Source organism: Medicago sativa, chromosome 3 (assembly GCF_051527215.1).
Source record: "Medicago sativa cultivar Bolivia chromosome 3, Bolivia_mono, whole genome shotgun sequence".
Taxonomy (NCBI): Eukaryota; Viridiplantae; Streptophyta; class Magnoliopsida; order Fabales; family Fabaceae; genus Medicago; species Medicago sativa.
The window spans coordinates 87,320,656-87,334,551 of record NC_140751.1 but is presented as its reverse complement, the minus strand read 5'-3'; the positions used below and the strand labels follow the sequence as shown (position 1 = coordinate 87,334,551).

At 34.4% G+C, this 13,896-nt stretch overlaps 1 protein-coding gene across 1 annotated transcript; it reads left to right on the top strand.

The window, feature by feature from the left end:
* Positions 1-1,264: 1,264 nt before the first annotated feature.
* Positions 1,265-7,686, top strand: LOC146941442 (polyadenylate-binding protein-interacting protein 12-like). The gene is made up of 11 exons (XM_085755220.1): positions 1,265-1,468; positions 1,561-2,156; positions 2,265-2,375; positions 2,479-2,523; positions 2,913-2,985; positions 3,071-3,183; positions 3,298-3,357; positions 3,480-3,527; positions 3,698-3,766; positions 7,120-7,181; positions 7,269-7,686. The coding sequence occupies exons 2-11, from the start codon at positions 1,635-1,637 to the stop codon at positions 7,324-7,326; spliced, it is 1,161 nt and encodes a 386-aa protein (XP_085611346.1). The 5' UTR covers positions 1,265-1,468; positions 1,561-1,634; the 3' UTR covers positions 7,327-7,686.
* The last annotated feature ends 6,210 nt before the right edge of the window (positions 7,687-13,896 follow it).

Below are 13,896 nucleotides of genomic sequence, written 5' to 3'. Positions count from 1 at the left end.
CACCACTTTTCAAACATAATATTTTTAAAATTGTTTCCTTAATCAATGATCAAGATCACTCGTCAGTGTTTAGATTTTTTTCCCGATTAAGATAATAAGGATACACATGGAAGAAAATAATTTTATGGAGTATTAACCAATGTTAAAAGGGTTCTGTCTTTTTTATTTATTTTCTCTACCATATTGTCATCGAGATCGGGATCGGGTTGTGAGAAAGAACGAAAGGGAAAACAATAGATTTATTTTTTTTAATCGAAATGACAATTTGTACACTTTCAATAAATTAAATACACCACTTTTCTTTTTTTTGGTTACAAAATACACCACTTTTCAAACATAGTATTTTTAAAATTGTTTCCTTAATCAACGATCAAGGTCACTCGTCAATGTTTAGATTTTTTTTCCCGATTAAGACAATAAGGATACACATGGAAGAAAATATAATACATCATGAACTATAAACTCAAAAGATATTTGAAGTAACAACTTAAAATGCTATAAACTCTTAAAAAAAAAAACTCTAAACTCGTGAAAGAAAAATATTACAAACTAACTTCATTTTAATCATACGAGTCGGTCCAAAGTGAACTCACGTCAACAACGGTCAAGGATTTAGTTTAACGACAAACATAATCATACGAGTCAGTCCAAAGTGAAATCACGACAATAACGGCCAAGGATTTGGTTCAACGACAAATATAATCATACGAGCCAATCCAAAGTGAAATAACGACAACAACGACCAATGATTAGGTTTAACGACAAACAAACAATGTCCAAAACACGAACTTATCTGTTACTCCTATAAACTATCGGCTACAACTTGAACTACTTTGGAATAAAAACAATCAATGTCCGAACCACGAACTTACATCTATAACGAAATACAAGTACTTTAAAATGACACAAACAATGTCAAGAACACGAACTTACATATCATAAGCTATCCGTTATAAACTAGTACAAGTACTTTGAAATGAAGCAAGCATTAGAAGTGACCTAGAAGTAGAAGTGATGTAACTAACTAACTAGTTAAAGGATGATGGGGTAAGTGATTGAAATGGTTGGACACATTATTTTTTTACCGTATATCCTGCAAGAATAAAAGATGCGTGACGTATTAAGAAATGTGGTGACATGCGTGACAAAATAAGGAGTTAAGGTAATTAAATGAAAAAATAAAAATAAAATATTGTATTGGGATTATATGTCCATGAGCCATACCATACCATACATAACATAGGTGTTCATTTTTTTCTTTGATACCTTCATCGTCATCACTTTCACAACCCAACACATCAAAACTAGAACAACAACGTTATTCTCACCAAAAAGTCAGTGCTGCGTTAAAACAACCTTCTTTATAATTACCCTTTTAACCCTTCTCTCTCTTCACCTTCAAATTTCTCACTTTACGATCACTTTGATCTTATGTCAATGGTGATTTTTTAGATACAATACAACCCAGGTATGTTTTTTTTTTGAAAAAAATCGATTTTTTTTATGTGGGTCGTTTTTTTTGTTGTTTTTTTTATTTACTAGTTCAATCTATTGATGCAGATTCACTGAAGAAATTGCGAAAGCTGATACATAAATCAATAAAGGTTGAAACTTTCGTTTGTTGAGAAGTGATTATGGCGGTAGCTGAGAATGTTGGAACCAAAATCGATTCTTCCAGTGAGAATTTGGACAACAGTGTTGTTTCATCGGACTCAACTGAGGTTGTTGAGAAATCCAAACCCAAAACCGATCAGAATCTGAACACCAACACCGTTAACACCAACGTTGTTGGTGTGATCAATCATCAACAACAAGACAGTGTTCCAAATGGTAACCATGGTTTCATGGCTCATCAAATGGGTCAGATGCATGGAAATGGGGTTCAGAATCAGCATTTGGTTGATGGGTATGGTGGGAATGGGGGTGAGAGTTTCAAGCGTGAAATGAGGGATTTGGAGGAGTTGTTGTCAAAGCTGAATCCTATGGCTGAGGAATTTGTGCCACCTTCACTGGTTACTAATTATCATGGCTACTTAGCTGCTGGACCTAATGCTGGGTTTGGTTACCCTAATAACAATTTTATGCTTCAGAATAATTTTGGAAATGCTAATGCTAATGCTAATGCTACTGCTAATAATGGACAGATTAACAGAAGGGTATGAATATTTTGTTTGATCTCTTTTTTATTCATACGATTTTTTACCTTTCGATATTGTGTTTAGTTTGTGTATTAATACAATATATTGATTGATGTTGTGTTGCAGAGGAAGAATGGCTATAATAATGCGAAGCGAAGAGTGTATCATAAGATGGATATGGAGAAAAGAGAAGAGATGATTCGGAGGACTGTTTATGTGTCTGACATTGATCAACAGGTAGGAATTTTATCTGTCTTGTTGAATCTATCATTTCAGCTTGCTTGCAATGTTTTGCACGTGTATTGATTTTAAGGATTGTTGTTTTTATGTTGGAATCTAGGTTACTGAAGAGCAGCTGGCGGCTCTCTTTCTTAACTGCGGCCAGGTAGAAACGGCTATATTTTGTATATGATGTGTATTATTTTTCTTTATAGAAATGATATGATGTACAGTAATAACTATCACTTGAAAAAGCAACGTAATGCAACGTATCTGTTTTGAACGAATCGCGACAAAGTTGTACTTTTGAGCTAATTAACCATGTATGGAGCTCTATCACATGAAAATGTAACGTAATGCAACGTATCTGTTTTGAACGAATCGCGACAAAGTTGTACTTTTGAGCTAATTAACCATGTATGGAGCTCCAATCAATAGTAAGACGCAGCCTTAGATACACGTGTTCCGTTACCTTGTCGTTTGTGTTGTTATAGTTTCCTTTTCTTAATGATGGTGGACCACGTTACTAAGTCAACTACTCTTACGTGAGCATAGGTTGTTGATTGCCGAGTATGCGGGGATCCCAATTCCATTCTTCGGTTTGCATTCGTTGAGTTTACTGATGAAGGTGATATCACGTGTTCCGTTACATTGTCGTTTGTGTTTTAATTATTTTTTGGCGTTTCCCTGAATTAACGGTTTTATGTCTACAGTTGGTGCTAGGGCTGCTTTGAACCTGTCTGGAACCATGCTTGGATATTATCCATTGAGAGTGCTGCCTTCAAAGACTGCTATTGCACCTGTTAATCCAACTTTTTTGCCCAGGGTAATTTTTCTTCTTAGAGATTCCTATTGCAGGTTCTACAAAACAATTTATCAGAGTGTCCTGATATTTTTTATCTTTTCTGTTCTACCTTTCTAACGATGCTGTATTTCTCAGTCTGAAGATGAAAGAGAGATGTGCACCAGAACAATTTATTGCACAAATCTCGACAAGAAGGTAGGTTGGGATTTGAACTTAGAATCTTGCTTGGAGGAACTCCCTGCTATTTTTCAGTATCTGTTTTGGAGCAATCGTATCTCATAATTCTTATTCTTCTTTTCTTGTTATTACTGATGCAGCTTACTCAAGCAGATGTCAAGCACTTCTTTGAATCTATCTGTGGCGAGGTTTGTGGCTATTCATTGAACTGGGCTTCTAGTTTTTATTGTTTCTTAAATTTAACGATCTTATGAGACATATTCCGTTATTTTGGTGTATTTATCGGGGTTTAGTGTTTGACTATTTAATTTTGGAGGAATTTGTAAAATATTTCCATTATTTTGGTTTATTCATGTAGGTTCAACGTCTGAGGCTTCTTGGGGATTACCATCATTCAACTCGGATTGCTTTTGTGGAGTTTGCAGTGGTAATTACTCATTAACTTCTCAATCATCTTATTTTTATCCCATACTAGTCCGGTTTATGTGGCTTTTTGGTACATTCTTTATCTATTTGTGAAATTATAATCGATAGGTTGTGTTCTACTGCAGCTTTTGCACTAAAGTAGTTATCCCACTTCCCCTGCTGCACCTTCCGAAAATAAATTCATTTTGTCTTGCTTTGATACGCACCCTAGCACTTGAGAACCATTCTGTAAAAACTAACTATCAAGGGGGAAGAATCAAGCTAACCTAAATACTCCGCCAAGCATTTCATATTGCTGAATGCGGACTTAGGCACCTCATAATACCCAAGTTCACTAAGTACTTGGGCGTTGCCCCTGACAGTCAATGTCACGATGCTTTCACTCTATGTCACCTCACTCATCCTTTTTTCTTGCCGACCCCTCCGTTGTTAGCCCTTTCAGAGGCACTGACAATCAGCCATAACACCATTTGATAAGCACCTTTGCACTTTGGGAACCCTCCCTTAAAAGCTAGCTAGAGCTATCAAGGGGAAACAAGCAAGACTAAGCATCTCATACTACTCGATGTGGAACTTAGGCTCCTTATAATACCTAAGTCTCTATTTGTTGGTACTCCCCAAAATAAATTGTTTCGTACTTCCCTATTAAACATTGGCCGCTTAAAAAAACTCAAAAGGGAGTTGCTAAGATCCTCCCTCATTCTTCTTTGGGAGTATGTTAGCAAGCTACACCTTTTCAAAAGGAGCTGCTAAGATCCTCCTGTATTCTTCTTTTGGAGTATGTTAGCAAGCTACACCTTATCTTAGGGATTAAAAACAGACTCTATCTGTCTCTAGAGTCTAGATCCTCTGTGCATTTCTCTAGTAAAAAAACTTCCAGTATTGTTTGATTCGAAACAAGATCCGTAATTTTCTAATGGTAGATCTGCAATCAAATATCGGGCATGGCTTCGCCTTGCTTTCCATTCACTGCCTCTTCATCTACATTGAAGCCATAGGTAGAAATTGTCAAGTTCTGTATCTTCGTCAATGGATTTGATGAAGATTTGGTCTATTTTCGGTTCTCATATACTTTATCCACTCACTGCAAGTGACTATGCTGGTCATGTTACTCTTTATTTTTACCAGCAAGCTTGTGCTATTTTCATATAGGAGCCGTGTTTTAGGTCGATTCTGAGTTCAAAGTCAAGCTCTCAGTTTGTGATGATGTTCTTGCATAGGAAGTTGGGGAGGTAGAAGACAATCTGATCAAATTGATTTTCTTTTGACATTCGTTACTCATACCCATAATTCGTTGTCTCCCCCCTCACATGCTCCGTTAACTATTTAATCGTTGTCAATTGACAGTTACAATGACCTGTATGTTGTATTCACTAACTCAGATGCCTTGAGCCAATGCTATCTCCTATATCTTTTCATGTGCACTCTCCTAATAGGAGAATGGCAGGTGGCTCTACCTCTGGTATATGTTTGTATCAAATGTTATTTTATGATGGTTAACGTTTCCTTTGTGCGATTATTTCAACCTTTCTGCAAAACTGGACCAATCTATGACCATAATGTGGTGAAAATAGGCTGTGAATCTGTGATGGTAAATTTCTTTGTATTAAGTAATCGAGGTTAATTGAATCTAGGATCAAGTGTATCCATTAGTTTTGCCCCTATTTTTTGGGCAATAATAATGTCAAATTCTTTAGGTAGCCCCACTCTTGGAAATAACAAATCCCTACCATTTAAGGGAAATAATCATCCACTCTTCATATGACATATGTGATGGTGACTTTTGGGTTGACAAAGTCAGTTTGTCTTCTAGTCTAGATATAGATGTATTTTTGCCAAATCTTGGGGTTCATTAGTTTTGGATTAATGGAGCTATTATGCTTGTTTGACCTTTAGTAATTTCAACAGAAATTTATATGATGGTGAATTCACTTTGGATAAAAACTTGCACTATAAGATCACGTGCCCCTAACCCCCTTGCATCCAAATACTATATATTTTGTAACCTAGGCTTACTTCAGTTGAGTCGTACTCAACCTTTTGTTGTTGACCCAACCTTCAGTTGCTTGCCCAATCTGGTTGCATTTTCTTCCTCCGTCTCCCACTTCTTTTTCGTTGTCTTCTTTTTCGTTTATTCCCATTTTCACTGATTATTTTGTTGAATGCAGTAAAACTCCCACACAATAAGATGTCGCGTCTTTTACCTTGCAATTTTATGCATTTCTGCGCCATCTTAGCTTCATTAGTTTCTAGGGGTGGACAAACGGTCGGGTTGGACGGTTTCGGGTCTGAAATCTCCAATCCGAACAATACCGTGGGTGGAGGAACTCAACCCATTCCCGTCCGTAGGTGTCTCTGGTTAGGTCGGTTAACGGTTTAATCGGTGTGGTTTTGATGGGTGGATTCAAATGGTTAGTGAATCATTCAAAAGCTAGAACTTGAAAGGGAAAAAAATCCAAAGCAAAACTGAAACACTATCAAACCCAGAATAATCACAACAACAACAACAAACACTTCTTTTATTCTTGATTCTTACAACTACTGCTTTGTAATGGTAAAGATGGGGAAGCGCTTGTGAGAGACAGGAGGTTGAAATAGACAAGGTGAAGAGAAGAACAAGAGGAGATTGAGATTGAGAGATGCATTGGATTGTAGTTTTTAGAGAGGACTTTTGGACTCTGGTGAGAAGAAATGAAAGTAGATCTCAGTAACTTATGAGTTTTAATAGTTAATAGTTAACTAGTAAAAATTAAAATACACAAAGAAAATGGTAAAGAATTGAGATGGGACAGGTGAGTTTATCATCTCACGAAGAAAGAGAATTTGTGACAGCCTGTGTGTTATATATATTTTGTTAATATGATAATTATATATGGATTGGTCGGTCGGCATTGAGTTCCACTGGGCTTACAAACAAGAACCGAACCGATCCACTCTTGTCCATCTCAATCCAATTCTTTAACCCATATGACCCGCCCAATCCGTTTCACCCGCCCGCTTCGATTTACACTGGGCCGGATTGCTCAGTTTGGATCGGTTACGGTTAATTTGTCCAGCCCTATTAGTTTCAACTTCCTTTTCTGTAAGATAATTCTGTAGAGTGACTATTCACTAGTGTGATCCTGATCTTTATTCCCTTAGTATAATACTGATTGGAAATTTGGAAGGTGGATTTAAATGATCAAAGTTCTTTGTATCTTCAAAAATTGATCAAATCTTTTGCTTTTAATATTTATATATTCGTGATTGCGAGTAATTATTAACATTTGTCTCAATAGGCTACTATTTGTTTTTCCATTTCTGTTAAAAAAAAAAATCGCTATTTGAATTATTATTTTTGCCTCATTCTTGCAGGCTGAGAGTGCAATTGCTGCACTGAGCTGTAGTGGTGTGGTTTTGGGTTCACTACCCATAAGGTTGGATCAACAAATTTTCCTTTCATTTCATCTGCCCTGTAAACTTAATGTTCCTTCAATCATTTGTTCTTATGTTTTGGCATGCAGGGTAAGTCCATCAAAGACACCAGTCCGAGCTCGTGCTGTTCGTACTCCCATGCACTGAATCATCCTTCATGTTTCTAGGATGAATGGCCGCCCAGAGATATATATTTACATATATATACATACATAGAAACATATATGTTTTAAGGTACCTGTGGCGTTTAGTTGAGACTTGTTGCCAAAACTTGCAGTATGGTATCTTTTGTTTCTCGTTGGGGCTATGAGTTATTATGTGTTTAACTTGTAGAGTTGGATATCGTTTTGAGGTTCTTTAAGGCTTAAGTTATGCTGGATAGTCTCGCAACGAGAGACTTCTATGGTTGGATGTTTGTAACATCCGGAGTTTACTGTTTATTTAAAGAATCTTGTGTCAAAACCTTTGTTAGTTAGTAATGAACTATTTAGTTTATGTCTGGTACTATTATGTTTGTGAATACTTCTTTTGATCTTTCTCATATGCAATGTTAAGAGTGGCTGATTCTCTGTGGCGACGGACAACCAAGTCTTTCGATGAAATCACTTGGCCATTTAAATTGCATGCACCAACCAAATACATTACCTCCATCACTTGTACTTTGTGTCTTTCTAGCATATCCTTTCTAAGCCAGCATTGGCTACTAGTGTTATGTTTCCCTAGTCACATTTTTTCCACCAACCTTATATTTTTAAAACATCGTACAAATGGACTTCTAGATTTCTGGTTGGGAGGAAGCCACCTTGGTTTGAATCTCCTAGTCCTCTAATTCCATTGTATATTTCAATAGCAACCAAATATATTCCCAATCACTCTTTCCAGGCTGGAGTTCATCTACCTACCATACCCTTTCTTTGATGACCAACCCTTTTTTTTATTATACAGATATAAATGTTGAGTCTGTTAGCATCCTGATATATTGTGTTTTGGCATCTCAGCTACCCCAATGCGTAACGTGTTTGTAGGTTGAATTTGACTGTAAACCTTGTAGTAAATTAGAGATTTCATCGAAAGCACTCATCGAAACCTTGTTAGGCTGGAGTTTCTCTATTTTTCTTTTCTCTTCCCCAAAGTCCTCCCCTCCCCTTATAATTTGCAAACAAAGCTCTAGGGTATGTATGTATGATAAGTGATGATTTAATACTTCAATAACTCTTGATTTATTTTTTTAGTTTACTTAATTGAAAAAATAAAAGTAAGTTTTCCCATCCTTTTTCAAAATTTAACTCACAAACAAAGTCTAATAAAATCACGAGTTCTTTCTTGCCACATTGATAGACGGTCCATTTTCTTGAAAACAAGATAGAGCTGTTCTGGTCTAGTTGAATTACTCAAAGGTAGATTATGTTAGGTTTATTCTTAAATAAATTAGTTTAGTTCTTTTAAAATGTATATTTCACTAAAAGGTTAAATTTAAGGATATTTCTTATTTTTTTCCAAGTCCATGCCGATGTATTTAGTTTGTGATGATATTTATTATTTTTGGATAATTTGTCTACTTTCACTCATTTCAATATAAAAATGAATCATATTATTTTACATGATGTACAAAATTCTTTGCATATCTTCCTTCAAAAAAAAATTCTTTGCATATCTAAAAAAAATATCTTTGCATATATGCTCTTTTTTTTGAGAGAGCATATATATGCTCTTAGTGGTAAGCTTTTAGTTAGTACTTAGTACTATAATTTTTCAGAGATGATTCGTGCACCGATAGAGTACTATTATGCATCATCACACACGGTCACGTTTTAGTACAAAGCTTAAATTGCTTTCGTATTGAAGCAACATATTGTACATGAGTTTGTATAGACAACATAGTTGACTAATCATTCAATTCAAGACTCAAGAGTATGTTAGTATATGTTGACCCCAAAAATCATACGTAGTACTTTCTGTAGACTATAGAACTGTTGAAACAATATGAGTTTATGCAGACAACATAGTTGACTAGTCATCCAAGAGTTAGTATATGCTGACCTCATAAATCATACTTTCTGTTTGATCATAAAACTGGTTTCTTATAGTACCTCTGTCCCTGTCTAGCTATTTTTGAAGGAAAAAAAATTTATTTCTAAATATAAGTTCCACCTCTAATTACTATTTTTAGTTGATTTAACATGGACAATATTGCACATATTAGTTAAACCTTTTGAAAAAAAATATACTAGTTCTTATTAATTTAACACTACGTCACTACTAATTTATCTTGAGCAATGAGAAGTCAAACTTTAACTTTTAACACATATATATACACTAAATATTTTAGGCATCCATATACATATACATAAGGTACATATTAAACATACCGCCTATATGTTTTTCTTAATAAATGTGAAAAGACAACGAAAAATTTATAATAAGAGACGTGGGTATATTCGTTCATTTATAAATATATGGAATTTAGTAGTACTCGTTTTTATTCAAGGTAGTATTACAGTTTTTTTTTTTTTATAGTTTTACTATTGAATTGAATAATGTACTTTAAACCATGCAATTTTTTTTTAAGACAAACTACAATTGAGAATTTTTGTTGGAATAATTGAATTGATTACATTCACATCTAACAAATTGCTAAAAATATAGATATACCCATTTTAATACTCAATGTCAAGGAATAATCGAAGGTTAGTGAATATATATGTAGACATGGATAGAATTGAAAATAAAATGAATTTTAATTGACTGGAGTTTAAGGGGTCCCTTTGACTTTCAAGATTACCACCTTCTAAGGGAAATGTCCCACCTACTACCTATCTTGGTTGAATATTGAAAAACTTGATCAGTATCTTTGATCTTGAATATAAATTCGTCAGTTACTCTATAAGAAAAGTAGTTGATATGGATTTGTTTTATATAATTAAAAAATATATGTTTTATACTCTTCATTAGAAATTTTCATTAAAATAAAAGTTTGAAAAGAGAAGCTAGCAAGTAGCAACAATGTTTTTCATTTTCAAAATTTTGAAAATACTATATCTATTTTTAAAAAAGGGTCGTGCTAACTTGTACTCTTATGATACAAGTTAAGGATTCCATAAATGACAAATATTAATTATAAAACATTCCTAAAAAAAATATTTATTATAAAACATTAATTTTCAATCTTTAGAAAAATAAATCGGCACAATTTCCAAGACAAAATTTCTTCTTTAAGTTTCTTGACATGTGCCCTAATAGCAAAAGTTAGCATTTTCCTATAAAAATTATTAAAAAGAAAAGTTAAAAAAAGTTGATTTTATATTCTCTAAGTTAGCATTTTCCTATAAAAATTATTAAAAAGAAAAGTTAAAAAAAATTTGATTTTATATTCTCTTATGTTTATAGGGATTATGAAAATGGAAACTATGGGAAATAAACAGACCCTGAATTTCATTTTCTTAAGGGGCATACTAAAAATTAAGATAAGGGACATCTTTTATAACATTTTATGTTATTTCCCTAAAAAAAAACATTTTCTTTTATTTATTATGTATATCTTCTTATGGCTTCGCCATTTTTTCAATCTGAATTCAATCCAATCTATTTGGCATATCCCAATTTCCCACCAAGATGCGATATTCTAATTTCACCTTTCTTTGCGAGACGTATTTTCCAAAACCACGCTACAAAACAAATCTGTCTTGTCAGATTTCTCATTCCGTGAGATTAAAGTATGTGAATGAAAAACACATGATTGTAACCAAAAAAACACATGATTCATAATCAAAATATAAAATTGTACTATTTATGACGGATACAAATATTTATTGGTCTAGATTTTGTTTAATAGACTAAGATAAAATATATTAACCAAACTAAAAACAAGTTTTTCCACCACAAGATGTATCGGAAAAAACTTACGGAGAACACAAAGATGCATTACAAATACTTAAAAAGACTAGAGAAACAAAGAAAGGAATAAACTAAGTAATAACCGACAAACAATAGAGAGGATCAAGCCTCCAACATCGGCAATCAAAATCAAAAGTAATGTATCTTGATTTCAACATGCAAAATGTTTGAAGCTTAATTTTGTCAAAAAAACGTTTGCAGTTGTTCCCCCTTTTGCAAAAATATACGCCCATTTCTTTCTTTTTCAAATAACAAACGCAGTAGAAAGCCAAATAATATTCATTGACAATCGAACCTGTTTCAAAAAACCGCCAAGACCACAAAAATGCACAATGTGGTCCAAAAGAGTACCATGAGTCATTGTATCAAATCCTAACCAATTTGAAACCAAACACCAAATTCTACCAAAAAAAATCACATCCGACCAACGAGGGATCCATGTCTTGATTCGTACCACAACCTCCTGGGCAATGTTGATCGTGATAATTAAGGACCCCCTCATGAACAAGTTGTTTCAGTAGGGATGCGATTGAGCAATATTAGAGCAAAAATAGTAGCTTTGAGAGGATCCACTTTTAGCCATAGAATATGGTTTTTGTCTGAAGGAATGATAGTATTCGTCGTTGTCAAGTAATGATAAACACTGATCACCGAGCAACTTTTTGATGAATGTAACTGTTAAACCCATATATCCTCCACATCAACTTGCAAAACGAAAGAAGATAACAACCTACTATATTTTTTCACAAGCTCTTCCTTCCAAGAAAAAAGTCTCATTCGCCACTTCCAAACCTCTCCTATCTCCCCCCAACCCAGAGTGCATATCCACCATCACCATTGCCACTTTATTCTCGACTAAGCCACATAACCTGCTGAACTTGACACTAAATGACCCTCCCTCCACCCAACAATCCCTCCACAAAAAAAAAGTAGAAGAGCCATCACCCACCACACGCTCTATATTATCAACCAACCAACTCCTACACCTTTCGTATCCTATTGATGTTTTGCCACAAAACTGATCCTACTCCACATCCATAGCATAAGCCCCCCTCCTCACCATCACGAGTAATTATCACCCTATGTCATAAACTCTCCATTTCCTACAACACCATTTACAAAGCAAAGCAAGATTAAACTCCTTTAACCTTCTAACCCCTAATCCTCCCTTTTCAAACAAATTGTGTCCCCTTTTAACCATGAAATTTTCTTAAAAAAAAACTTTAAAAATAGATTCAATAGTAGAGATGATACATATAAGAGTCTTGAAGAAGGAAAAAACGTAGACCGGTATAGATAACATGACATGTTTCAAAATTATTAGACGCCCCCCAATGAAAGATTAAACTTTTCCAACCCAACAACCTACTTATAATACAACCAATCAATTGATACAAAAAAATTCACCCAACACGAATCTCTATCAATAGACTGCCCCAAATATAAGAAGGGCAGACAACCAATTTTACAATTCATAACCAGAGGCACTTCATGCAGTCAAGAGTCGGCCCCAAATATAAGAAATGTAGACTATTTTTGTATATTATAATTATTGACGTTATTTATAATTTAAATAGAAGAAACATCATTTTAAAAAAGAAGGGTAGACTATTTTTGTATGTTATTGGTGTTATTTACAATTTAAATAGAAGATCTATCATTAAAAAAAAATCATTTTGTTAGGCGTATATATAAACGTGTTTCATGGCTATAATATGCTATCATTCCATCCACTGTAGTCTGTAACATAACCCTTTTAAATTTCGTAAGGGCGTGAATCAAGAAGTCAATACTCATACAGTAGTTTTTTTTCCATAAGTAAAAGGAAATTTATTTAATTAAAATGCAAGCCCAATCACAAGATGTGACTAGGAGATAATACAAAGAGTATCAGTCTACAATTAACTCCACCTGCACCAATCAAAACCCATCCAAAAGAACAAGACTCAAATAAAATTGTTACAATTCCAATCTAGCTCTTGAAAAATGGATAAAAGTATCAAAGCAGACAAGCTTCAAGCCACCTATTTTAGAATAAAGATAATAAGCATGCAGCCTGAAAGCCATGTCAATGTCCACCTCTAAGCCAACAATTCTGCCTTGTCTTTCACAATTCAGAATACCAAGATTTTCATCAACTATTGTATAACTAACTACTCTTTGAAGGGCACCTCCAATACTCATATAGCTGATGCTTTTTTTTTAAAAAAAAAAACCATATACCTAATCGCTATATAGCATTATTTATCATCCCAAAGTTTGACATTCCTCTTATGTCAAACGCTCGCTCCATGATATCATAGAAAACACGGATAGCTGCTCCTCGTTAAGATGATGTCAAACTTGAAAAACGAAAATCAAATCCCTCGACTAAGGGCACTAGTGAATGCAGCACCAGCCATAATGTGACTCATTTTGCCAACAACGATTGTTAGGGTAAACTAGAAGCAAATGCCATAATTTGTTTGTTCTTTGATCTCAATAGATGTACGAAGAAGGACAATAAACACCATTCTTACAAAAGTTAGGCTGCGTGGAAGAAGAGAAACTCTTGTGTGAACCAGGACCAAGAAATTTGGTTTGGTCACACATAGAGTTTTTGCCTTCTCTCTCTTCACAAATAAACAAATACTTTCCATTTTCTCTCTCTTCTCTCTTCTCTCTCTTCTTTCTTTGGTTGTGACCAAAGAAAATTTCTTGGTCCTGGACCACCTAAGAATTTCTCTGTGGGAGAATATTCCACACAAGTCTCCGCATATGGATTCACTTACACAAACTCTACTTTTAACAGTGTAGTCTCCTTTAGTGATGTTCCCGAGTTTG